The sequence below is a fragment of the Leucoraja erinacea genome, chromosome 4 (genome assembly GCF_028641065.1).
Source record: "Leucoraja erinacea ecotype New England chromosome 4, Leri_hhj_1, whole genome shotgun sequence".
Taxonomy (NCBI): domain Eukaryota; kingdom Metazoa; phylum Chordata; class Chondrichthyes; order Rajiformes; family Rajidae; genus Leucoraja; species Leucoraja erinaceus.
Window position 1 is genome coordinate 44486664 of NC_073380.1, and position 27902 is coordinate 44514565.

At 42.1% G+C, this 27902-nt stretch overlaps 1 protein-coding gene across 2 annotated transcripts in view; it reads right to left on the reverse strand.

Annotated features, from left to right (window-relative positions):
* Positions 1 to 27902, reverse strand: part of LOC129696330 (putative Polycomb group protein ASXL3) — a 188686-nt gene that overhangs the window by 39496 nt on the left and 121288 nt on the right. For both annotated transcript variants that reach the window (XM_055634149.1, XM_055634148.1), the window contains 2 exons: positions 27567 to 27695; positions 9585 to 9748 (listed from right to left, as the gene is read on the reverse strand). In XM_055634149.1, coding sequence (XP_055490124.1) covers positions 9585 to 9748; positions 27567 to 27695 — 293 coding nt within the window. The remainder of the gene's footprint in view (positions 1 to 9584; positions 9749 to 27566; positions 27696 to 27902) is intronic.

Genomic DNA, 27902 nt, shown 5'->3' on the forward strand with positions numbered 1-27902 from the left:
TTGCACCTCCTCCAACCTCATCTACCGTATCTGTTGTTCAAGATGTGGACTCTTATACATTGGCGAGACCAAACGCAGACTGGGCGATCATTTCGCGGAACACCTTCGCTCAGCCCGATTGAACCAACCTGATCTCTCGGTTGCTGGACGCTTTAATTCTCCTTCCCATTCCTGCACAAACCTTTTTGTCCTTGGTCTCCTCCATTGTCAGAGTGAAGCTGAACGGAAATTGGAGAACAGCATCTCATATTTCGCTAGGGCAGCTTACAGCCCAGTGGTATGATTATTGATTTCTCTCACTTCAGGTAGTCCCGGCATTCCCTCTCTCTCTATCCCTCCCCCACCCAACTCGCACTAGCTTCTCATTTTCACTCTACAAACAGGTTACAATGGCCTGTTTCCTTTATCAACGTTACTTTTTTGCATATCTTACATCCATTGTTCTTTATCTGTCCACATCACCGTCTATATCTCGTTTCCCTTATCCCTAACCAGTCTGAAGAAGGATCTCTACCCGAAATGTCACCCATTCCTGCTCTCCAGAGATACTGCCTGTCCCACTGAGTTACTCCAGCTTTTTTGTGTCTATCTTCGGTTTAAACCAGCATCTGCAGTTCCTTCTTCCACACTACGGACCACCTCTTGCACTGCAATGGACTGTTTTTTTTCTAATTGTGTATTGCACTAAGGTCTTGTACTGCAGAATTGAAGTGTGTGATTAATATATAAATTTGTTTTACTGTGTTGTCCGAGACTATGTCCTGTGATGCTGCTGCAAGACAAAATGTAATTGTACTTGTGCCTCTCCGTACTTGTGCATATTACAATGAACTCAATGAATTGACACGAAGGCTTAGTCTTACATTACTGCCACATGTTGTTTACAGGCCTTACATCTGAAAAAGAATTGATTTTGAAAAACTGACACCAAAGCATTTGCTGAATACTGTTTGAAGTCACTGTGCATATCTGGAAGACCACATTGTGTGCCTGGTGGGCCCAGAATCAAACTGACTATGTATGAGAACATTGGAGAGAAGGCTTGAACAACGTGAAAAAAATGTACTACATGAAAGAATGTCCAGGCTTTTAAATGGCTTTAAGATGAAAATCCAGCTAGAGAGCATTTTAGTATTCCAACAATGTTTCTCTGAAGAAAATATAGTCACCGTGGGTTTGGAAAGAACAGGGAAATCTTTGCCGAATGACAACATTTATCATAAATTGAAATTGTCAAGATGAAGCTTGAATGGCATGCATAATACAAGCAGTCTTTCAACAAGCAGTCAGAATGGTGTTCATCTTATAACGCTGTTTTTAAGTTAAAAACAAAATTAAGAATCAGTGAGTTCTCAAATCAAATGTTATACATGATTGAAGCCCGCTGTTTGGGTAATATATTTGCTGTTGAAGGGATTTAAAGCCAGCTACAATACTGTTTCAAAAGATGTTTGAGTAAAGAGAAGTATGGAGCAGCGAACGACTGGAAAAGCGCAGTAATTTGAAGTCTCCATAGAAGGACATGTTGGCCCCAAATAACAGCTCCACATAGGCAGGCAGTGCATGGATGGAGGAAGAGCTGTTTTGATCTCTATGGCATATCTGAATCATTAGGGTTGCATTTGGGTTCATGATTGCATAGCAAAACCAAAAGGACCTTCTGGCATTTCCTACCCGATGTTTTCATATGTTCAGCATTGTTTTTCTCTCCTTCCATTATATGCACAAACCTTGAGATAGATATATTAGATAAATATATTTGCAATCCTGATCTCAGCAAGCAGTAAATCAAAAGAGATAGAAAGAGAAAGTGAAGGTTAGATTTGAGCTGATTTTCCAGGTCAGGTCAAGAACCAGGAACTCATGTTCTTCCTACTTAACCTCTGCATGTGTCACTTGATCTCTCCCTCCTCGTCCCATTCTCCTTATGGGTAACAAGGAAATGGCAGAAGAGTTGAACAGGTACTTCGGATCTGTCTTCACTAAGGAAGACACAAACAATCTCCAGTATAGTACAGATGCAGTATAATATAGATAAATGTGAGGTTATCCACTTTGGCGGCAAAAACAAGGGGCAGATTATTATCTCAATGGGGTTAGGTAAGGTAAGGGGGAGGTGCAACGAGACCTGGGTGTCCTTGTACACCAGTCACTGAAAGTTGGCATGCAGGTACAGCAGGCAGTGAAGAAAGCTAATGGAATGTTGGCCTTCATAACAAGAGGATTTCAGTATAAGAGTAAAAAGGTTATTTTGCAGTTGTATAGGGCTCTGGTAAGACCACATCTGGAGTATTGTGTACATTTTGGTCTCCTAATTTGAGGAAGGACATCCTTGTGATTGAGGCAGTGTAGCGAAGGTTCATGAGATTGATCCTTGGAATGGCGGGACTGTCATATGAGGAAAGATTGAAAAAACTAGGCTTGTATTCACTGGAGTTTAGAAGGATCTTATAGAAACATATAAAATTATAAAAGGACTGGACAAGCTAGATGCAGGAAAAATGTTCCCAATGTTGGGCGAGTCCAGAACCAGGGGCCACAGTCTTGAAATAAAGAGGAGGCCATTTAAGACTGAGGTGAGAAAAAACTTTTTCACCCAGAGAGTTGTGAATTTGTGGATTTCCCTGGAACAGAGGGCAGTGGAGGCCAAATCACTGGATGGATTTAAGAGAGAGTTAGATAGAGCTCTAGGGGCTAGTGGAATCAAGGGATATGGGGAGAAGGCAGGCACGGGTTATTGATTGGGGATGATCAGCCATGATCACAATGAATAGCGGTGCTGGCTCGAAGGGACGAATGCACTCCTCCTGCACCTATTTTCTATGTTTCTTAACCCACTTATCACCAAGGAATTTGGCAGGCTTCATGGGCTATTTTGTTGCTCATATTTATTTCAACATCTTTGTTATTGCACTTAAATGTTCTACTACGACTACTTTGAATACTTTAGATATTTGAACACTGACAGACTTGCTGTTTTGCATGCTGCTATGTATCTAAACCCTGGAGCTGTCTCCCCAAATTTCCTGCTTTGCTTCTTTTCCTTCTATTTTTAATTGTCCTAAAATACTTCACTTTTTTTTTTACTTGATCCTGATTCAAAATTCCTAATCTCTCCTTCACGGTCTCCAGTTTTTTACAGGGACAATGCAAATTTTTAAACATCTATTGTCCGAATGAGAAGCATTACTTTTTGAATATAAATTCCAATGTATCTTTATCCGAGTGCCAGGTACTTGGGGTGTATTTCCTACTTAAAACATTGAAAGTGACTTCGGATATAAAACTGGGAATGCCAGCAACACTAAACAAATAAGGCAGTATCAATGGAGGCAGCAATAGAGTAAATATGTTTGAATGAACATCTTTCATCATAAGTAAGAATACCTGTTTACACCTGCCGATTCAGATGAAAGATCAGTTCTTTTTTTTCTCCACTGATGTGCCTGACAAGTCGAGTATTTCCATTATTTTTAATTTTTATTTATTTTAGACTTCTGGCATCCTCTGTGTTTCACTTATGCAAATTTCAGAAATTATTTTAGGCAAATAAAATTAGCAGATTTTAATTTATTATCTACACTTAGGCAAAACCACTTGGCCCACTTCTACCAGATTCCAGGATGCCCATCGCCTAAAATTCCATTGAGACAAAATGCTGGAGTAACTCAGCAGGTCAGGCAGCATCTCTGGAGAAAATGGATGTTACGTTTCAGGTCGGGGCTCATTTTCTCCAGAGATGATGCCTGACCTGCTGAGTTACCCTAACATTTTGTGTCTGTCTTTGGTATAAAACAGCATCTTTTTATTACCTAAAAATCCATCTTTATTATCCTTTGCATAAATGCACCCTAATCCATTTATTTCTTCCTTTTCCAGTTAGCTACATGTGTTATAAACAATCATCTTGCATATTTGACTGCAGATAAAATAAGAACTACATTTGTATTCATGAAACATGTTTTTATACTGAAACTAAATCAATATCACAAAGTTCATTAAAAAATGACAGGAAAATCCTATAAATCTCCATTTTATTTTCTCGAGAGCCAAGGAACTGTGGCTGAAATGTGTTATTGTAAAATTGTTCCTATTTATTCAGTGACCAGTAGGGAAATATCTTTCCATTTTTATGTTGCTATATACTTTGTCTATTCTACTAGAAGTTCCAAGACATAATAATATTACAGAATCACAAAACCCACGAATCACGAGTTCTTGGGGTAAACAAGCATGGAATAACTCCATTAGTTAATGCAAGACAAATATTTTTCATAACTTTGCAAAATTTGAAAAATTACAGATCCTCTACTTTCTGTACTTCTGGGATTTGGAGCAAGATTTATGACTTTGATAAACAACAAAATGTAATCTTCAGCAGCAGAATTCACTAACTTCCTCCTAGACTGGAAGAAGTGTTCCTCCTTGGCTGGAAGAAGGAGGGAACCAGACAGTACATGCTTTCCTTGACGGAAACATTGCTTAAAACAAAGAAAGGAAAATAAATTTATGTCCATATGTGCGCCCCTCACTTTGTATCTGTGTGTACTTAACGAAACACATACCTATTTGTGTTTCTCTGAACTGATGCCCACTCGTGCACATTAGTTCAGGGACAAACACATAGGTATCTGTTCAGCCAATTAAATAAGGGTAGAAGGTTGGGTGCATACACATTTCTGTTCCTGTTAAGCAAACTCATGCTTGCGCACCAAAACATATGCCTGTGTTGGTGCACTTGACATTCTGCCAGCGTGTAGGGGCTCGAACACATGCCCAATTATGCATGTGGTCTCAAAATGTCCATATTCAAACTCGTCTCTGGGCCCATTCAAATCTATTCCTGAATATGCACGTGACCGTATACCTGTGTGCACTTGAACTTGCGCCTGTGTATATATGACATTTTGTGTGTGTATATATTAACTTGTGCCTATGTGCAGGTGATCTTGTGCTTGTACGTACATGACCATCTGCCTGTGTGCCCATGAACTTGATCCTGTGTGCACATGACCTTATGCCTATGAGTAAATGACCGTGCGCCTGTGCATACATGACCTTGCCTGTGTGCACACATGGACATGCTTGCGTTTACATACCCAAACTTATGCTTGTATTTCCCAACTTCATCTTTTCCGGATGCAGGCTCCAATTGTTTCCTTCTGACTGATGTCAAGAAGTGCATAGGCATGAATTGGAGCTATGGCTGACAAACTAAATGGACTCTGGATGAGAACCTCTAAAAAACTCAGAGTTGAAGGTAAGAACAATTTTTTTTGTGGAGGAAAACCTTGTGGTTAGCAGTTTTGGGCCCTATATCTAAGGAGGGATGTGCTGCTGTTGGAGAGGGAAGGAGTTAACGAGAATGATCCCAAGATGATTGGGTTAACGTATGATGAGTCTTTGACAGCACAGGGCCTGTACTTACTGGAGTTTGGAAGGATGAAGGGTCACCTCATTGAAACCAACTGAATAGTGAAAGAATTCAGGACCAAAGGGCACAGCCTCAGAAAAGGACCTTTAGAAAGAAGATGGTGAGAAATTTCTTCAACCAGTGGCTGGTGAATCTGTGGAATTCATTGACACAGATGGCAGTGGAAGACAAGTCTTTGGGTATTTTTAAAACGGATGATCGCTGGTCAGTGTGGACTCGATGGGCCGAAGGGCCTGTTTCCATGCTGAATCTCTAAACTAAACTAAAAAGAGAAAGGATTGCAGAATCTCTTGAAAAGGTGACGGTACAAATAATGACATTGCTTGTTGACTGGATGATTTTAATAATTATCATACAGCCACAACAACTGGCACCCTGGGGTCATGGGTTGGAAAATCTGGGGAATCAGTAGATTTATATGATTTTTTTTAAACCATTTTTATCAGGGCTGCCAACTCTCACGCTTTGAGCGTGACACTCACGCATTTCAACCAATTCTCACGCCCTCACGCTGAAGACAGAATTCTCACGCTGACAGGCTGTCTTCAGTCCCTACACAGCAAAGATCCTATAGCGGAGCTATGGGATCTTTGCTGCACAGTTTGTCTCTGCGCCGCATGACAGCGATCTGCACGGATTGGGGAAGCGCGTCGGTCCCGTACAGCAGGTGTCAGCGTTTTTGTGCGCCGTCTGCGAGCGCTGCGCTTCCGGCTGCCGCGGCAACCTCGCTCCCTCCCTCCCTCCGGCCCTTCAACTCACACGGCAGTGCCAACGCCGCCAATCCACGCTACACCGTGCCCGCCAGACTCTCCATTGGGCGGGGAAAGAGAGAGAGAAAAAGAAAAAAAGGGAGGGATGGAGGCAAAGAGAGACAGGGGGAGGGAATTTAGTAAGGGGATGAAGGAAGGGAAGGAGAAAGAGGAAGCGTGAGGGAAGAGAGGGAGGGTGAGGAAAGAGAGGGAGGGGGATGAAAGAGGGATGGATGGGGGGAGGAAAGAGGGAGGAGGGAGGAAGGGGAGGAAAGAGTGAGGGATGGGGAGGATGGAGGGGGGGGAAGGAAAGGTGTTTGTGTGTGTCTGTTTCCCTGTGTGTGTCTCCTTGTGTGTGTGTGTGTGTGTGTGTGTGTGCCTCCTTGTGTGTGTCTCCGTGTGTGTGTGTGTATCCCTGTGTGTGTGTGTGTCCCTGTGTGTGTGTGTGTGTGTGTGTGTGTGTGTGTGTGTGTGTGTGTGTGTGTGTGTGTGTCTCCCCGTGTGTGTGTGTCTGTCTGTCTCCCTGTGTGTGTGGGACTGTCTGTCTCCCTGTGTGTGTCTGTGTGTGTGTGTGTGTGTGTGTGTGTGTGTGTGTGTGTGTGTGTGTGTGTGTGTGTGTGTGTGTGTGTGTGTGTGTGTCCCTGTGTGTGTGTGTGTGTGTGTGGGTGTGTCTCCCTGTGTGTGTGTGTGTGTGTGTGTGTCTGTCTCCCTGTGTGTGCCTGTGTCTTCCTTTGTGTATGTGTCTCCCTGTGCGTCTGTTGTCACATCCTGGCCTTAGACAGGGCTGCCAACTCTCACTCTTTTAGTGTGAGAGTCACGCATTTCAGCCAATTCTCACGCTGATGACAGAATTCTCACGCTGTCTTCAGTCCCTGCACAGTTTGTCTTTTTGCGCCGTGTTACAACGATCTGTGCACTCTGGGGAAGCGCGTCAGTTTGTGGCTGTGAGTGACGTTGCATCTCTTCTCTTCTCTTCTTTCTTGGTTGGATGTGCAGCCGCCGACAACATGAAGCAGCCGGAGATAAAACTAACCAGGTGAATCGGTTGTAAAACATGGGGGGGGGATCACAATGAGGCCAAACATCTAGGACAGGGTTCAGCAACCTACGGCACACGGGCTGAATCCGACCCGTAACCCGAAAAACAACGTTTTTTTTCAATTTGTTTTCGCAGGGTCGGGGCAGGCGAGCCGACCTGAGAACTGCAGCTAGTCCCTGGGACGCGAGCTGGTCTGGGAACGGCAGCCAGTCCCTGGGCACGCAGAATGCCAACTTAATTATTATGGACAAATTGGGCCAGCCACGTACATGTTATATAACTCTGACTCTATGCAGATCTGAATGGGCTTAGAATGACCATTTAAGCAAAATTGCCCCCACTTTCCCCATTTTGATTCTTGAGATTAATATCCCTTTGCTCTGTTAACAGCGTTAAAGTACTTATGAGGTCGAGACAGTTATTTCTTTTTAGTTTGCTTAAATTGTTAGTTGATTGTTTGTTGAGTGCCATCATTTCTGAAATGGTCTTAAAGTAACTTCTGTTATAAAACAGTAATAAGTGATTTTTATCCAAACAATTGGAACTTGCATAAAATGTTTGCATTATTAGCAGGACTGCCAACTCTCACGCATTGAACGTGAGACTCACGCATTTCACAAAATTCTCATGCTCTCACGCTGATCACAATATTTCTCACGCTCAAATATCTGCGGGTGCTGAAAGTTCAAAATAAAGCAAAATTGTTTTAGAGGTGAGTAAAAACCGTGAGGGGAATATCAGGTGAATGCATAGTCTTTTTCCCAGGATATGTGATTCAAGCACTAGATGGGATTGGTTTAAAGCAGGGCTATCAAACTACCAGCACCAACCCCCCTCCCCCTTCCCCCCTGAGGTACGGCACACACCTCACCTCCGGCGGCTCTATGTCCGTCAAGTTTTAACCCCGGCCCGGAGCCAGGAGCGGACCGGGTGAGTGCCGCCTCCGGAGCCTACTATGGGAGGGGAACACCCCCTCCCACTCCCTCCCCCCCTCGGTCGCTAAGCTCCCTCTCAATTTCTCACACTCAACTCTCACCCAATGTTGGCAGCCCTGTTTTTATTGTAGCAAAGTTGGAGAAGGGTAGCAGAATTATTTATTTTGAAGTCGTTTCAATAAATGTGCTGGCCTAGATTTCACATTTATTGCAGCATTCACTGCAGTGCTCAGTGAAAGCTGCCGACAAAGACTTAGTGAACGTGGCATGGATTTCCCCTTTGATAATGCAAGGTGCTGTCAGGCTTCAAATGCAGCAGGTGTCTGACATGCTGTGATAACATCAAGCAGGCTGAGCACCTGTTCATAATGAAAGGTTTTTATTGCCAGCAGACTAAAAATCTCTAATTGTTAAATACATTTTAAATATCTTATACAATGGAGGAACATGCAAATAAAAGTATGTTAGAAATTGTAAGTTTTATTGACGTAAATCATACAATGGCGAAATGTTTAAATAATGATTCCATTTAGTAATATAAAAAAAACACAAACAAAAACAAAATGCTGGAGTAATTCAGTGGGTCAGCCAGTGCTTGTGGAGGACATGAACGGGTGAGACCTTCTTCAACCTAAGGAAGGGTCCCGATCCTAAACTTCACATATCATTGTCCTACAGAAATGCTGCCTGACCTGCTGAGTTACTCCAGCACTTTGTATTTGTTTTTGTTAACCAGCATCAACAGTTCCTTGTGTCTCCATTCATAAATATAGGTTATTTTGGCCAGCATGGAATCTCAAATTATGTGGATTAAAAATATTCCACATTTTCAAGGATTTCAAGGGGTGTGAAAAAAGTTGGTTCTTGTGCGGGGATATGGATCATGTGCAAACAGATGAGATTAGTTCATCTTGACATAATCTTTGGCACTGACATTGTGGGGCAAAGTGCCTATTCATGTGCTGTATGCTCTAGGTTCTAATTCAGCTATTTCTGCAGGAACTTCAACAGCACATCGAGAATGAATAGTATATAATTGAGAACAATTCTGAGCATACTCCAGAAGAAGCTGTTAATTTAATGGTGTAATGACATGAATGCTGAAAACATTGCTTACATTAAAATCATAAGAAGCACATACCGTTCTTACAATTTACCTCCAGTTTGGTACTTAGTTTAAATATTCAGATGGAGGCAACAGAGTAAAATAGTCTCCATAGTAATGTTCTTAATTGAAAGAGATTATTGAGTGTCCTTAAACCGTGCCTATATTATAGAAAGTTTTCCGAATAATGCACTCTCACCTGGTTATTGTGTGTGTGATGCCACAGGCTGCCCCCCTCCCGCAACCGCGCGTTGAGTGGACGGGACCCAATAGGTTCCACTTGGTCTAGTAATGCATAAATACTCATTTATACTCTGCTTACCTGCCTGTCTACTTCTGGTAGTAAAATCAGGAGCTGTTGTTGAAAATGATGTGGTAGAGAGGCAAACGTGTGCTTATTTATTAAAGCTCGCAGATTGGTGTTCACCAGGATAGAGCCTGGGGTCTCAACGTCGATTTCCTCTCCTCTTGTCCGTTTGAGCTGTCCTGTTTAAAGATACACAAGGATGTAATTCCAAATGGCCAACTGCACCACATTTGTTGTAACAAGTTATGGATCATTAGCTGGAGCTATGGGCATATGGACCTGTGCAATGTTATAATTTAATCACCTTAAGTAAAGACAAATATCCTTATGAGAAGTTATTTGGCTATTCCACGCCCTTCAGTGAAGAAGCAGGAAGGATTTTGAAGATCAGTGAAAAATCCAAGAATGGTATTGGGTGATCCGGGAGGTAATGCACTCCTTCTGATATTTATTTTGGGCTTCTGTGATTTTCTGACGTGCTTTAGGCTTACTGAGGATCCCAGGACCATCTCCTCCCCCTTTCTTTCCCTCAAAATTCTCGTTTCCCATTCAACTCACAGTCTGCACTATCAGCTGGTGATTGATGGCCTTCAAGAAAAGTGAAGTAATCAAACTGGTTAATAACTAAATAACTAAACGGGCTACAGAATTCTCACAGCTCCTAAACCTAGAAAGTAGAAAGCACAGATTATAAGTAACCCATTAATATTTTGCAAGCATTCAAAATACAGACTGAGGATGGCAAATGGATGAAGGCAAACATTTCATAACATAAATAAAACAAAAATCAAAAGCCTCACAAACAGCAGCACAATTTGGTCATATGGCTCACTAAGCCTTCCCCATCCCTTGCAAAGAACAAGGTTGAGCTGCTCAAGCACAATTCTATTGCCTGAATCTATATCCTTTGATTCCCCTTTGTGGTCCAAAATTCTATTCCATCCTCCATGAATACATTCAGAGACGTAGGGTAGGAAATTCCAGGATTCATGACCTTCTCAAGGATGAGATTTCAACTCATCTCCAATGGCTCAGCTCCCCTGTGATGTTGTACCTAGTGGTTTTAAATTCCATCAAGCTGCAGAAGTACGTGTATAAAATTATATCTGCTTTATCATTTAATTTAAGAGATATAAATATATTTAACAATTTCTTAATGTTTTATATTTTAATCTTTTTAATATTTTAAAATGCAGATAATGTTAACGTTATTTAATTTTTAATAGTTTTTGAACATTTGCAAACATCAGGGATAGTCAGTCTGCTTAAGCATCAATGCTTGAGTGGCTGGGGAGCCTAAACCAGCTCTCAAGCAATTCTAAGGAGAGGACCTGTCAGCTTTGATTAGGAAAGCCCGGTACTGCAATGGGCCTTGTAAATGAGTTGGCACCCAGCTCACTGGAAGAAGATTGTGTCAGGGGACATTGTAGGCAGTTGACTGGAGTTTGGCCAACGGACTAGTCAAAAACAGGTAAATAATGTGTAAAGAGTTAAGTAGAAAAGTGAAAAAGATTAGACGACTGAAGTGATAGTAACTAGAGGCAGGCAAAAGCATAGTTAATTATTAAATCTAAAAATGAAAGATAGATTGAAAGATAGGGGGCGCCGTCCTGTACGGGTATGGCTGCCCAGCCTGCAGCTGTCCGTTATTTCATCTCTTTTTTTAATTTTTAGTTAGTTGAGTTTTTGTTTTCGGAGTTCCAGCCTTTTTTATGTGGGGGTGGCGGAGGGGGGGGGGGGTGGATGAAGGGGGAAACTGCTTTTCAGGGTCCCTACCTGGTTAGAGAGGCAGCTTTTCTCCGGGCTGCACCGTCGACCCGTCCTCGCGGCCTACCAGCGGGCCTGGAGCAGCGTTTACTGAGGGGACCCCCCAGACCCTCGACTTCGGCGGCGACGCAGCGCTGGAGCGCTATCGTGGAACGGAGCGGGCGATGCCTTGCCCGGGTCGCTGCGCTGGAGCTCCGGAATGCTGAGACCGCAGGTGAACATTGCGGAGCTGCGGGACTGTGGAGCGGCCGGCCGCGGGCGGCGGCGCTGAACTTTAACATCGGGAGCCTGGGATCTCTCGGCGAGATCACCAGTGGAGGAGCTCCGTCCAGCACGGCCTGTTGGCTTCGGAAGTCGCGGTCTCCGGTAAGGAAGCGGCTGTTCCAGGCATCCCAAGCCGCTGAGAGGGTTCTACCAACGCCGGAGCACCATCACCCGGAGAAGAAGGGCCTGTAACATTGGTTCCCATAGCGGCGACTGCGGAGGCCTCAATAGGCTCAACTATGGGTGGACATGAGGATGGGGACTGGACTTTGTGCCTTCCCTCATAGTGGGAACCATTGTGGGGAGATTTTTTTATGCTTATTGTTAAATTCTTTAATGTTGTGTCTTATCTTTATCTGTGTGCTGCATGGCAAAATCAAATTTCACTACACCAATTGGTGTATGTGATAATAAATGTCCTTTGTATCCTTTGTAGTTACAGCATTGAAACAGGCCCTTTCAACCACTGAGTCCACGTCAACCATACATCATCCGTTCACATTAGGTCTAGGTTATCTCACTGTCCCATCCACTCCCTTCACACCAGAGGAAATTTGCAGAGGCCAATTAATTTACAAACACGCACAATTTGTGATATAGTAGGAAACTGGAGCACCCAGTGGAAACACATGAGGTCATGGGGAAAACGTGCAAACTCCACACAGTCAGCATCCCAAGTCAGGATTGAACCTGGGTCTCTGGAACTGTAAGGCAGCAGCTCGACCAGCTGTGCCACTGTGTTGGCCAAAATTAAAAAAAAAACAAAAAACCTTTCTTGGCATACAAAATGAATGGTACTTATTTAGTCTATTTCCCAAAATATTTACGGTAATCCCAACGTTTCACTTATCTCTATTGGAGTCATCGAGTCATACAGCATGGAAACAGGCTCTTTGGCCAAACTTGGCCATGCTGCCCAAGACGTCCCATCACCACTAGTCCCACCTAACTGCGTTTGGCACATATCCTTCTCAACCTTTTCTATCCATGTACTTGTCCAAATGCCTCAACTATCTCCTCTGGCAGGTCATTCCATATTCCCATCAACCTTTGTGTGAAAAAGGTTGCCTCTCAGGTTCTTAGTAAATCTTTCCCCTCTCACCTTAAACCTATGTCTTATGATGGTGGCTTGTTTGTTTTCTCCAGAGATGATCTGACCGATCTACTGGGTGCATACAATATTTTCTGTCGGTATATCATGTCTGCACAGTCTGTGTTTAGAGATACAGAGTGGAAACAGGCCCTTCGACCCACCGAGTCCACGCCGACCATCGATCACCCATATACTAGTTCCATGTTATCTCACTTTCATAACCTACACAGAAGGGGGAATTTACAGAAGCTAATTGACCTATAAACCTGAGCTTATTTGGAATGTGGGAAGAAACCGAAGCTCCTGAAGAAAACCCATGAGGTCACAGGGTGAATGTACAAACTCCGTACAGACAACACCCGTAGTTAGGATCGAACCTGGGTCTCTGGTGCTCTGAGGCAGCTGCTCTACCCTGCACCACTGTGCTACCCCAGTGCTTTTTGCTTTTGTTACATTCCATATTCATATTGCTTTTATTATTATCTGTTAAATCCAACTGTAAGCTATAAGTGATAGAACCAAAAGATAGCTCCATCTATGGTTTTGATGCTACTAATAATCCAGTAAAATCACTGACAAGAAATGAATGAAAAATTACCAATATTACCACATATTCTGACAAATACTTATTTCATACCATTGCACATTATTGTCAGACTTTGAGGCAGAGTATTTCACATGCTCTATCACCAAGCTGCCATGGCCCCAGGCTGACTTCATCATAGCAGCAGCCTGGCATCGTAGGATGCAGAGCACATGATTTTTTATAAGACTGCATAGCAACCAAATCTGTAACTATGTTATGAGGGGCGCAGGAGAAGTAATCACAAGTCTGATGAAATGCATTTGAAAGAACAGTGGAATAATTATTAGTCTGCTATAATAAACAGATTTTCAGTTTAGTAGTGTACAATCAGTTATTTGGTAGATGTTCATTTGGAAGAACTATTAATAGCTGTCTTAAGGGTCTTAAACATTGCTCCTCAGGATCTAACTGGTGTAAATAGTGCAAGTGGTGACAGTTAAAATAGGAGGTGTAGTTAAAACATTCTCAATGCATTTTCACACCTGCCATTTCAACTGGATTCAACTGTCTGTTCCAGGCAGTTAGGGGCTTGGCCTCAATGGATTAACTGGTGACCAAATGTCACATCATTACCCTGATTCCATTTTAACTTTGAATTGGGGATGCTGGTGGAGCAAACCTAACCTCTGATACTGTCCCAGTATCCTTGGATACCTGATCGTACACATGGACCAACTCCTGTCTCCCGCGTTGTTCTAGTGTTTTCGTTGAGAGTTAGCTCTGCATTACTGAGTTTGAAGGATTTTAATGACCCAGACGCCAGATACAGTCATTCTTTATTAATTGTTCAGCACTCCCGAGGATCATAATATTTGTGGCATATGTCCTACCCTTGACGCGCCCCAAAATGCATCATTCGACACTTAGGATTAAATTTCACCTGCTTTTGTCCTGCGTAACTATCCAACTTATTTATGTCTCGTTGTGCAGCGGGGACTCTGGGAGTCCAGCCAAGAAAGAGTTGACAGCAAAGTTATGAGAACAAAATGTGTTATTATTACTGTCACCGTGCTGCTTCCAACTCCAAACCCGTGACTGGGCGTTACCCGACCTTAATTACCTATGGTCATACCCCATGACCAAACGCCTCCCACTCCGAGACGGTCAACTCCTCCCTCCTGAGCCGAGGGTTCGCTATGCCCATGGCTAGCCACCAGGTGCTGCCACAGTTGTATCTTTAAACAACCTTCTTCATTATATGTGATTCTACCAATTTGGGTGTTATTCCCTACATTCTCATCCAAGTCTGAATCTAGATGTAGAACTGCAAACTATTTAATGCACAGTGTCACGTTCAGTAAATACATCAACAAATTCCAGCGTTACACTCTCGCATTGCTTCATACTATTACGACTCCACCGCACATGTAATAAAACTATACAATATCCTCACAATGCTATAATATTCATTTCTAATATCAGTTCTATTTCAGTTAAGGCAGGCACAACACCCAAACAAATTGCAAAACCTTCCCTCTTCCTTACAGGAAATGTGGTACAGAACCATTGCCAGCAATGGCAAACAGCAGAAACAAAGAACTGCAGATGCACAAAAGACACAAAAGAACACAAAGTGCTGGAGTAATTCAGCAGGTCAGACAGCATCCCTGCAGAACATAAGTAGGTGACGATTCGGTTTGAAACCCATTTTCAGACTGAAGAAGGCAGACTGCAGTTCCACAGAGTCAGTACTTAGCAATGGCACAGCGATTGTTGCGGATGACAATGTGCTCACACCCAGTGTTCCTTCTCTTGGTTTACTTTCTCATCATTCCACAATCTCATCTGATCTTGAGGAAGCTGATGATATATGATGGACTTCTAACATGACTCCTCACCGTGAATATGTATGCCGTGGGCTTTTTTCGTTCACATCAAGTCAGATTGATGTGCAGAGCAAAATGTCTGTCAGTTATCTTTCTATTTGACCTGAATTGGCATCCAACAGCATTCCATGCACAGTGGAGAATACTTCAGATGTGAAACCACCATGTGGTGAATCATTGTGCGTTATCTGTAGGCATGACAAGTAGTGATGATAGCTCAAGTGATCGGTGCTCATAAGTGAGATTGATATATGAAGGTCAATGTAGCAGCAGGTCAAAATGCTTTACTATTTTTACTGTCATGTTTACTGAGGTACAGCGTAAAGCTTTGCTTTGCATGCTATCCAAAAGATCTGGTATTACAAGTACAATTGGTGGAGCAAAGTGGAAGAGCGCACAATATAGTTATTAGCATTGTGCTGCTTCAATTCCTTAAACAAAGCCCAATGTCCTGAATGGGGTAGAGGTGAAACAAACTGTACCCTAGCTTATGGAATGGATACCATTCTGAAGCTTTATAATGAAGGGAATGAAGTTGTTCCTGGGTCAGGTGGTGTGGGCTTTCCAGCTTCTGTACCTACTGCTGGATGAGAGCAGGGAGAAGGAGGAATGACCAGTGGTGGGACATCTTTGATTATGGTGGCTGCTTTTCCGAGGCAGTGTGAAGTGTAAATGGAGTCAATGGTGGGACGACTGGTCTGTGTGATGGACTTGGTTACATCCACAACTCTCTGCAATTTCTTGTGGTTCTGGGCAGAACTATTCCCAAACCAAGCTATGATCCAACGCAACAGTACGCTTTCTATGGTGCATGTGTAAACGTTTGTAAGAGTCACTGGAGACATGCTGAATTTCCTTTGTCTCCTCAGGATGTAGAGGTGTTGCTATTCCTTCTTGGCTGTCACAGTAATGTGGTTAGTCCACAACAGATTGTCAGTAATATTAACACCAAGGAAGTTGAAAGGTCTCAACCATTTTCACATCGCAACATTTAAGAAACATTTAGACAGGTACATGGATAGGACAATTTTAGAGGGATATGGGTCAAACGGAGGCAGATGGGACAAATGTAGATGGGACATGTTGGTCGATGTGGGCTAGTTGGGCCGAAGGGCCTGTTTCCATGCTGTATGACTTATGACACTATCTGCACCATTATTGCTGATTGGGACTACTCCACTATACATCCTTTCTTCTCAGCTGTTATCAGGCAGCTATCTACCTCATTGGTGACCCTTGGACTATCCTTGATCAGACTTTGCTGGCTTTACCTTGCACTAAACTTTATCCCCTTATCATGTACCTATACTGGTAAACGACTTGATTGTAATCATATATTGTCTTTCCATTGACTGGTTTGCACGCAACAAGCTTTTCACTGTACCTCGGTACTTGTGACACTAAACTAAACTGAACTGAAGCCAATAACTAGCTCCTTCATCTTGCTGACATTGAGGGGGACGTTATTGTCCTGACACCATGTCACAAATTTCTCAATCTCTTTCTTGTACCCAGTCATGGTTTTCATGTAGATCTTTCTGAAAATTTGTGTATGTCAAGTTCTCAATGTCTCTAAGCTTGCATTTTGCAGAGCATGCAGCCTGGAATCTCTCCTTTTCCTTTTGGAAGTAGAACCAGAAAGATGGTTCAGTAAATATTCAGTCTGAAAAGATCTGCTAGCATTTACAAATTATAGAATTCATAGAAACTTAAAAAATAGGTGCAGGCGGAGGCCATTTGGCCCTTCGAGCCTGCATCACCATTCATTGTGATCATGGCTGATCATCCACATTCAGTAACCCGTGCCTGCCTTCTCCCCATATCCCTTGATCCCGCTAAACCCTGGAACTCTATTAAAACTCTCTTTTAAATTAATCCAGTGAATTGGCCTCTATTGCCTTCCGTTGCAGAGAATTCCACACATTCACAATTCTCGGGGTGAAAAATTATCTTGGATTGTTACCCCTGGTTCGGGACACCCCCAACATTGGGAACATTTTTCCTGCATCTAGCTTGTCCAGTCCTTTTATAATTTTATACGCTTCTATAAGATCTCCTCTCATCCTTCTAAATTCCAATGAGTACAAGTCCAGTCGTTCCACTCTTTCCTCATATGACAGTCCCGCCATCCCGGGGATTAACCTCAATAGCAAGGATTTCTTTCCTCAAATTAGGAGACCAAAACTGCACACAATACTTCAGATGTGGTCTCACCAGGGCCCTGTACAACTGCAGAAGGACCTCCCTACTCCTATACTCAAATCCCCTCGTTATCAAGGCCAACATGCCATTAGCTTTCTTCACTGCCTGCTGTACCTTCATGTTTACTTTCAGTGACTGGTGTACAAGGAAACCCAGGTCTCATTGTACTTCCCTTTTTCCTAATCTGACACCATTGAGATAATAATCTGCCTCCTTGTTCTTGCTGCCAAAGTGGATAACCTCACATTTATCTACATTATAGTGCATCTGCAATGCATCTGCCCACTCGCTCAACCTGTCCAAGTCACCCTGCAACCTCCGAGCATCCTCTTCGCAGTTCACACTGCCACCCAGCTTTGTGTCATCTGCAAATTTGCTAGAGTTAGTTTTAATTCTATCATCTAAATCATTAATATATATTGTAAACAGTTGCGGCCCCAGCACGGAGCCTTGCACCACTCCACTCGTCACAGCCTGCCATTCTGACAGGGACCCATTTAGTCCTATTTAGTTTCCTGACTGCCAACCAATTCTCTATCCATGTTAATACCCTATCCCCCATTACCATGTACTCTAATTTTGCCCACTAATCTCCTGTGTGGGACCTTATTAAAGGCTTTCTGAAAGTCCAGATACACTGCATCCACTGGCTCTCCTTCATCCATTTCCCTTGTCACATCCTCAAATATTCTGGAATATTAACCAAGCAGGATTTCCCCTTCACAAATCCATGCTGACTTGGAACAATCCTTTTACTGCTATCCAAATGCACCGTGGTTACTTCTTTAACAATTGACTCCAGCATCTTCCCCACCATCGATGTCAGGTTAACTGGTCTATAATTCCCAGTTTTCTCTCTCACCCCTTTCTTGAAAAGTGGAATAACATTAGCTACCCTCCAATCCACAGGAACAGATCCTGAATCTATAGAACATTGGAAAATGATCACCAATGCATCCACGATTTCTAGAACCACCTCCTCGAGTACCCTGGGATGCAGACCATCAGGCACTGGGGATTTATCAACCTTCAGCCCCATCGGCACGGACTTGTAGGGCCGAGATGGCCTGTTTCCGTGCTGTAATTGTTATAAGGTTTATATGGTTATATGGTCTACCCAATACTATTTTTCACTAAATGCATATTTCTTTCAGATCCTCTGTCTCCCTAGATCCTCTGTCCTCCAGTACATCTTGGAGATTTTTTGTGTCTTTCTTAGTGAAGACAGAACCAAAGTACCTGTTCAACTCTTCACCGTTTCCTTGTTCTCCACAATAATTTCACCTGTTTCTGCCTTCAAGGGACCCACATTTGTCTTTAGCAATCTTTTTCTCTTAACATACCTAAAGAAGCTTTTACTATAATTTTTTATATTCCTGGCCAGCTTCCCCTCGTACTTCATCTTTTCAGCCCGTATTGCACGTTTTGTTTCCTTCTGTTGTCCTATGAAAGTTTCCCAATCCTCTGGCTTCTGGCTACTCTTTGCTGTGTTATACATCTTTTCTTTTAGTTTTATTCTATTCCTAACTTTCTTGTCAGCCACAGTTGCCTCCTACTCCCCTTAGAATCTTTCTTCCTTATTGGAATGAAATGATCCTGCATTTTCCGGATTATGCCCAGAAATTCCTGCTATTGCTCTTCCACCGTCATTCTTGCTCGGATCCATTTCCAGTCGACCTTGGCCAGCTCCTCTCTCATGCCAAATAATATTGTTCACTGTATTCACTGAAAATATTTAATATCGATGACCCTAATAGAGCATGTAAACTCCGCTGTTCAGGTATTTCAAGTGACATGTCAGCGATGAGAATGCCTGAAGCCTTTTTAGTTTTCTCTAACATCTCCAAACAAGTTTGTCTTTGTTGATGTTTCAGCATTTTTTTAAATGCTGAAAGTGTGGTTCTTTCTATCTCCTGCAGAATTCTTATATCTCCTGCAGAATTTTATGTGATACATTCTCTTACATGAAATTACCCTGGGGCTGGCACCTTGCCATGATCTACACACACCATTGCTTCTTACTGAGCCATAAAATGCTGCTTGGCAGCACATTAATATATAATTTAAGTTGCATTACTGAATGTAACTAATTTGGTAATTTCAATGATCCCCCCAGCAAGCAGTTAGAGGTCATAAAGCAAAAAAACTGCAGATGCTGGAAATCTAAAATAACAGAAACAATGAGGAATATTCAGCAGGTCAGGCAGCAACTGTGGAAAGTAAACTGAGTTATCATTTCAGGGTGTTAACTTTTCATTAGGAGTAAGAATCTCGTGGTGGTCATTCATCGACCTCCCATCCTTTCCTCCTTAGCAGACATCCATGGACATCAATAATATTGTTCACTGTATTCACTGAAAATATCTAAAATCGTGACCCTAGTAGAGCATGTAAACTCCACTGTGCAGGTATTTCAAGTGACATACCAGAGACGAGAATACCTGAAGCCTTTTTAGTTTTCTTTAACATCTCCAAACAAGTTTGTCTTTGTTGATGTTTCAGCAATTTTTAAATGCTGAAAGTGTGGTTTTGACACAAAGGTGGAAGTCAGTTGGTCCTCAGGCATTTTTCTATAAATTAAACATGTAATCTAATGTCAGGTCAGGACATTTAAATTAACAAAAAACTGTACTATTGATTGCCTGAAGATCATAGATTATTTTTCAAAACTAATTGTCACTAAATTATTAGTGACCTAACATAATGTAGAATCAGCTATGAAGCTAAAAGACGAGAAGCAATACTGAGGTAAAAATGCGATATCCTTTCAAACTGCTACCACAGTGAATGCTATAGAGGAGGCAGAACTGTGTTTTGACTGAATGGTAGTTACTAATCAAGTCTACTGGCCAGCCTGGAAGGAGTTGCTGAATAAAACAATGCTGTCCTAAAAATGCCTATACTGAACTAGTAAACATTCAAGGAAGACACTTGGTGGTCTACCAAAGGGTTCCAAGCCATTCACATTCCGCACTTTAACTACTTTTGTCTTAAAAAATATTTTGTATGTAGTTTAGTTTATGCTTATAACAGCATCACAGATTGCACATGCACAGCAATTTGGAAATCTGTCAGTGCTTCATTGTTGTCGATTATTATGTGTTTTTTTGCTGTGCACTATAAAATTTGGCAAGCAATAAATTCTAAGAGTAGTTTCCACTTGGTTAAATTGTTTATTCAACACAATTTGCCTAAATTCAATCAAAAAAGCATAAAGGCTTACGTATTTTAAACATGAACAAAATTTTGTACAAAATGAGATTGTGTGATCTTTTGTATTAATGTTTAAAATAACTGGAAGGCTAATCTAGGTAGGTTCTGTCCACAATTTCACCATAGCTCTTGACTAAAGTAATCACCAATGTGAGTTACTTTTAGAAACATAGAAACATAGAAATTAGGTGCAGGAGTAGGCCATTCGGCCCTTCGAGCCTGCACCGCCATTCAATATGATCATGGCTGATCATCCAACTCAGTATCCCGTACCTGCCTTCTCTCCATACCCCTGATCCCCTTAGCCACAAGGGCCACATCTAACTCCCTCTTAAATATAGCCAATGAACTGGCCTCAACTACCCTCTGTGGCAGAGAGTTCCAGAGATTCACCACTTTCTGTGTGAAAAAACGTTCTTCTCATCTCGTTTAATTATGAAAGACAAATGGGACAAATGTTGGGAGTTCTTCTGTTGTCAACGAGGCTCAATCAAAGGTAGACACAAATTCCTGGAGTAACTCAGTGGGACAGGCAGCATCTCCGGAGAGAAGGAATGGGTGACATTTCGGATCGAGACCCTTCAGGCTCGTTCAAAAATTGGAATAGATTGCCCAGCAAGCTGATTAGTTCCTGTTTTAATCAAGTATGTATCCAATAGGTAACAAATGTAATTGTGGTCTAAAGTTGCAATGCAATCATACGAAGCAACAACTAGAAAAATATTTGGCTCGCCGCATTGCTAATGAAATGCTCGTCTTTTTTTCCGAGAATATCTTCTGCTACAGGATAGACAAAAATGCTGGAGAAACTCAGCAGGTGAGACAGCATCTATGGAGCGAAGGAATAGGTGACGTTTCGGGTCCAGACCCTTCTTCAGACTGTTGTGGGGGGCGGAAAGAAGAAAGGAAGAGGCGGAGACAGTACGCTGTGGGAGAGCTGGGAAGGGGAGGGGAAGGAGGGAGAAAGCAAGGACTACCTGCAATTGGAGAAGTCAATGTTCATACCTCTGGCTTGTAAACTACCCAAGTGAAATATGAGGTGCTGCTCTTCCAATTTACGGTGAGACTCACTCTGGTCATGGAGGAGGACCAGGACAGAAAGGTCAGATTTGGAATGGGAGGGGTAGTTGAAGTGTTGAGCTACAGGGAGATCATGTTGGTTAATGGGAACTGAGCGGAGGTGTTGGGCGAAGCGATCACCAAGGCTGCACTTGGTCTTACCAATGTAAAGTCGTTGACACCTAGAACAGCAGATGCAATAGATGGAGGAGGTGCAGGTGAACCTCTGCCTCACCTGGAAAGACTGCTTGGGTCCTTGGATGGAGTCAAATGGGGAGGTAAAGCAACGGTTGCAAGGGAAAGTACCAGGGGAAGGGGTGGTTTGGGTGGGAAGGGACAAATTGACCAGGGAGTTATGGAGGGAGCGGTCTCTGCGGAAAGCCGAAAGGGGAGGAGATGGGAAGATGTGGCCGGTGGTGGGATCCCGTTGGAGGTGGCGAAAATGTCGGAGGATTATCTATTGTATGTGACGGCTGGTAAGGTGGAAGGTGAGTAGTTTATCTACTACAAACCCACTGACTCCCATGGCTATCTGGACTACATTTCTTCCCACCCTGCTTCCTGTAAGGACTCTATCCCCTACTCCCAATTCCTCCGTCTACGCCGCATTTGCGCTCAGGATGAGGTGTTCCAAACCAGGGCATCGGAGATGTCCTCATTCTTTAGAGACTGGGGGTTCCCCTCTTCGACTATAGATGAGGCTCTCACCGGGGTCTCCTTTATATCTCGCAGCTCTGCTCTCACTCCCCATCCCCCCACTCGTTACAAGGACAGAGTCCCCCTTGTCCTCACCTTCCATGTTATCACTGTTGGGATTGAAGGCAGATAAATTCCCAGGGCCTGATGGTCTGCATCCTAGAGTACTCAAGGTGGCCCTAGAAATCGTGGATGCATTGGTGATCATTTTCCAATGTTCACTCGACTCCGGATCCGCTCCTGTGGACTGGAGGGTAGCCAATATAACTCCACTTTTTCAGAGAGGAGGGAGAGAGAAAACAGGGAATTATAGACCAGTTAGCCTTACATTGGTAGTGGGGAAGATGCTTGAGTTGATTATTAAAGAGGTTATAGCACGCATTTGGAAAGCAGTGACAGGATCGGTCAAAGTCAGCACGGATTTATGAAGGGTAAATCATGCTTGATTAAACTTCTGGAATTTTTTGAGGATGTAACAAGTAGAATGGATAAGGGAGAGCAAGTGGATGTGGTGTATCTGGACTTTCAAAAAGCCTTTGACAAGGTCCCACAAGAGATTAGTGTGCAAAATTAGAGCACATGTTATTGGGGGTAGGGTATTGACATGGATAGAGAACTGGTTGGCAGACAGGAAGCAAATTGTAGGAATTAATGGGCCCTTTTCATAATGGCAGGCAGTGACAAATTAATGGGTCCTTTTCAGAATGACAGACAGGGTGCCGCATGGCTTGGTGCTGGGACCCCAGTTATTTACAATATATATTAATGATTTAGATGAGGGAATTAAATGTGACATCTCCAAGTTTGCAGATGACACAATGCTGGGTGGCAGTGTGAGAGCAATGAGGATGCTATGAGGCTGCAGGGTGACTTGGATAGGTTGGGTGAGTGGGCAGATGCATAGCAGATGCAGTAAAAAGGGGAGGTGCAACGAGACCTGGGTGTGCTTGTACATCAATCACTGAAAGTAAGCAGCTACACAACAATGCTGGAGAAACTCAGCGGATGCAGCAGCATCTATGGAGCGAAGGAAATAGGCAACATTTCGGGCCGAAACCCCCCCTCCATCAATCTGAAGAAGAGTTTTGGCCTGAAACTCTATTTCCTTCGCTCCATAGATGCTGCTGCACCCGCTGAGTTTCTCCAGCATTTTTGTGTATCTTTGATTTTCCAGCATCTGCAGTTCCTTCTTGAACACTGAAAGTAAGCATGCAGGTACAGCAGGCAATGAAAAAAGCTAATGACATGTTGGCCTTCATTGCGAGAGGATTTGAGTTTAGGAGCAAGGAGGTCCTTCTGCAGTTGTACAGGACCCTGGTGAGACCGCACATGGAGCATTGTGTGCAATTTTGGTCTCCTAATTTGAGGACATTATTGCTATTGAGGGAGTGCAGCGAAGGTTCACCAGGTTAATTCCCAGGGTGGTGGGTCTGACATATGATGAAAGAATAGGTCCGCTGGGCTTGTATTCACTGGAATTTAGAAGGATGAAAGGTTATCTTATAGAAGCATATAAAATTCTTAAAGGATTGGACAGGCTAGATGCAGGAAAATGTTCCCGATGTTGGGGGAGTCCAGAATCAGGGGTCACCGTTTTAAGAATAAGAGGTAGGTCATTTAGGACTGAGACAAGGAAAAACATCTTAACCCGACAGTTGTGAATCTGTGGAATCCTCTGCCAATGAAGGCAGTGGAGGGCAATCCACTGGATGTTTTCAAGAGAGTTAGGGCTAAAGGAATCAAAGGATATGGGGAAAAACCAGGATCAGGGTACTGATTTTAGATGATCAGCCATGATCATATTGAATGGCGATGCTGGCCTGAAGGGCTGAATGGCTTACTCCTGCACCTATTTTTCTATGTTTCTAAGCAGGAAGGAGGGAAGTCTACCTCATGGACTAGCAGGAAAATAATTCTGACAGAAATTATAACAAAGGGGTTGCAGTCAAGGTGATTGATAATTCTGTGAACTTTATGTCCCGTGCTTTCTGTTACAATTTGTTTCACCTCACCTCTCGTGTCACCTGCTTTCTCAATCACCTGCAACATCTCTAGTACCTCCAACTGGGAGCAATTAAATAGAACTAAATGTAAACGTAGCATGACTCATAGAGCACAAAGCTGAGGAGATGCAGAGGAAATGCCTTAGAGGTGAAAAAAAGTCTGCCTGTGGCCTAAAGTAAAGGACATAGATCTCATGAATATTTGCCTGAAAATAAAAATAATTACTGAACGACTCTATTGTGAAATTTCTGAGATGTTTGCTTCTGTCTAAGGATACATGGAAATTACCACAAAGAAACAGTTTGTTGATTCAACCAGTCTATGTCAATTAATTCTCTGCCCAAAGAAATAGCCCTAATCACTTCCAATATTTCTTATTCCTTTAATTCATCTATCCAAAGGGACATCTGTGTTGTTGTGTTTGATTCATGCTATAGAAGTCCCTGGAAAGTAGCTCCATGAAAACAAAGCTGGTTCCGTCTAACGATTAACGCAACACATGACATATTCATCCTGAATTATTCATGGTTAGAGTTGTAGAGAGATACAGCATGGAAACAGGCCCTTCAGCTACTGAGTCTGTGCTAACCACCAACCATTCATTTACACTAATCCTACATTGATCCCATTTGTTTTAATCTCCCCAATTTCTAACTAACTACTCCCAGATTCAATTACTCACTTACACACACCAGAGGTAATTCAGAGTGGCCAATTTCCCTACCAACTTGCACAACTTTGGGATGTCGGAGGAAACGAGAGCACCCAGAGGAAACACACACAATCATAGGGAGAATGTTTAAACTACCCAGACTGCACCTTAGGTGAGGATTGAACCCAGGCTTCTGATGTTGTAAGGCAGAGGCTCTACAAGCTGTGCTACAGTGCTGTACTGGTTCTTATCATTGTCCTAACAAAGCTGCCAAGCTAGTTGGTGTGTAATTACCCATAATCTATCTTCCTTTCCGTTTAAAAACTCCAGCACACATCCATTTTCAATAGAATCTTGAAATAATATTTCTAGCACCTTGACAAATTTCTCCTTCATCTTTCTCCAGAAACTTGGCTGGGGCCTCAGTGTGAGTCTTTCTTTATCCTAAATATATATATATATATATATATATCATATTTCATTTATCTTTCTTAATATTGCCAATCATCATACTTTTAATCATTTCACCGTTTCCCTCTGTTAACTGAGACTGAGTTTAAGTAATTAATTCCTCCTTGAGTTTAAGAGTTCAAGTAATTAATAGACTGCTGTGGTAACTTACAGGTGTGACTCTAAGGGTTACACGCATAATTTTAATTAGGAGTTTGGATTCAGTTTTGTTTTAATTTCAGGCAGCTATATAGCAGATTTATTGTACCCAGCAGATACCCATCTACAACATGACTAACACTTAAAGAAAAACAGACTGCAAATTTGGTGACAAATAGGACAACCATTCTCTACCCCTGGATTGGGCAAGGCTAGAAGATGTTACAAGGCTACAAATCTGAGAGTTTAATTACAGCCTTTAGATCTCGCAGTCTAACTGATGCAGCAGCAGTATAATGGAAACAATTAGAGGCTCCTTATAAAGCCAGCTATTTCTCAAGACTGCAGTGCATGCCTTCTTTTCAGAACAACATGCTAATATCACATAAGAAGTAACGTTCTGCTGCCTGGCAACAATTCGCTTCAAGAAGCAGACTGTCATAAAAGATCCACCTAGGTCGTGCACATTACTGGAACAATGGTGACAAAGATTGGGTGTTGCTGGTTTGGTGCCAAGTTAGATGTTCTTGTCCTGAGAAAGGCACTGAGATTACCAAGCGCAGTTAACCCGTTCTCTTCAGAGTAATTTAGGCATGGCGCTGACTTTATCGGCCAATTGAGGTTGATTTCACAAAACCAGTTAGTGAACTTTAAAATGAAAATAGAGAATTATTGATCTGAAATGTTAACTCTCTTTCTCCGCCTTGCATTCTAAATGTTTTGCTAACATGGAGATATAACACAAGAAATGCTAAGGTTCATAATTTTCAGAGGTAGCACTGGAAAAGATGGAAAGGTGGAGAGAGCTAACATATCACACTGGGCCAAGATTTTTTCCAGACATGTTCAAAAGGCAGTGCGAACAGATTGCCATGGTTTAGAGTCAAGTAGTTTACTGATTACAGAGTGGTCAAGGCAAGTTTATTCATCTTCAATTGACATCTGCCAGCAATTGCACAAGGAGCCTGGCCACAAATCTCCAGCTGGGACTTAACTATCCTTTTACAAAGAACTAACACAGCTTTCTTTCTCATGTATTTTATATTTCAGCATCACGTGTACCTTTTGTTCAACTAATCCTGTCATCTTTGAAGACCTGTACACTTAGAAGTCTCTCTCTTCCTACACACCATTTTAAAGTAATGTCATTTTGTTTATAAGAATAGCAGAAAAGTTTGGAAATATTTAGGAGGTCAGTTAACATATGTGGAAAGAAAAACAGAATTAATGTTTCAAGTTGGTGACCTTTCATCAGAATTGGTGGAGGTTTCTGATGATTAATTCATTGAGCTGAGACACTTACTATTTCTCTCTCCACAGATCTTATTTGACATGCTGAAAATTTCTACTATTTTATTTCAGTATCTCCAATATGTTGTGTTTTGGCCATTTAGTTTAATTTGTCTCTCCTCAATTTTTATATTAAAATAAATCAATCCCCTTGTTAAATTTGCCCTGCCATATGAAGATTTTCTTCCAGTATTCTGTTTTTCTGAATTAATTCATTTAAAATTAATTTTATTCTGCCAGATCGCCAGCTTTACATCAGTTTGTCTTTGCAACCCCAAACTTTGCTAACATCGTCTATCTCTGGCTCTGAAATTTATTTTTAAACAAATATACAGTCTCATTCCTTCAATTTTAAGTATTTTCTGTGTAGTGTATTTTAGTTTTTGTACTGTCTGTTATGTCCATCTCATTTAATTTCCATTACCTGATTTTGTTTACTACTACAATTTACACTTCCTGATTCAGCCTCTGTGCTGAACTTCAATGATTCTTTGAATTTGATTTCCCATTCTTGCAGTTCCTAGATGCCCTGTAGAGAGCAAGCTTTGAATGCTTGGCTGATAACAGCTTGATGTGCAAAAGAACACTCCAATTTGAATCTGAATTGACAGTACTAAGCAAAACCTGTCCTAATGCTTTTTTAAACTAAATACGGTGCAACTTTGAATATGGTTAGATGACTTCTAAATGACAATGATTAAAACCATCATTATTTGAAGAGTTTTGTGAGACATACCTGAGCTTGATCTTTTCAATCTTTTCAGGTGTTGATCTGATGTCTTAGTAGGACTTAGTGAGGATCTTGACCCTTCTTTTAATTTTTTATCAGAACCGTTCAGCTCACAAATATTGTTTGATTCAAATCCTAGAAAAATACAAAACAATAATTTATATTACTGATTAATATTGTTCAACCAGTTCTTTGCTCTGCACATTTACTTCTATCAGTAGTATCAGTTTAGTTGACTTTATAATAGTAGATGAAGTAAGATTAGATTACAATACAAAAATACAATTTGTGGTGTCAACTAAAGTAAAATCAAGAGATGACAGTGCCCACTCTATTATGGTA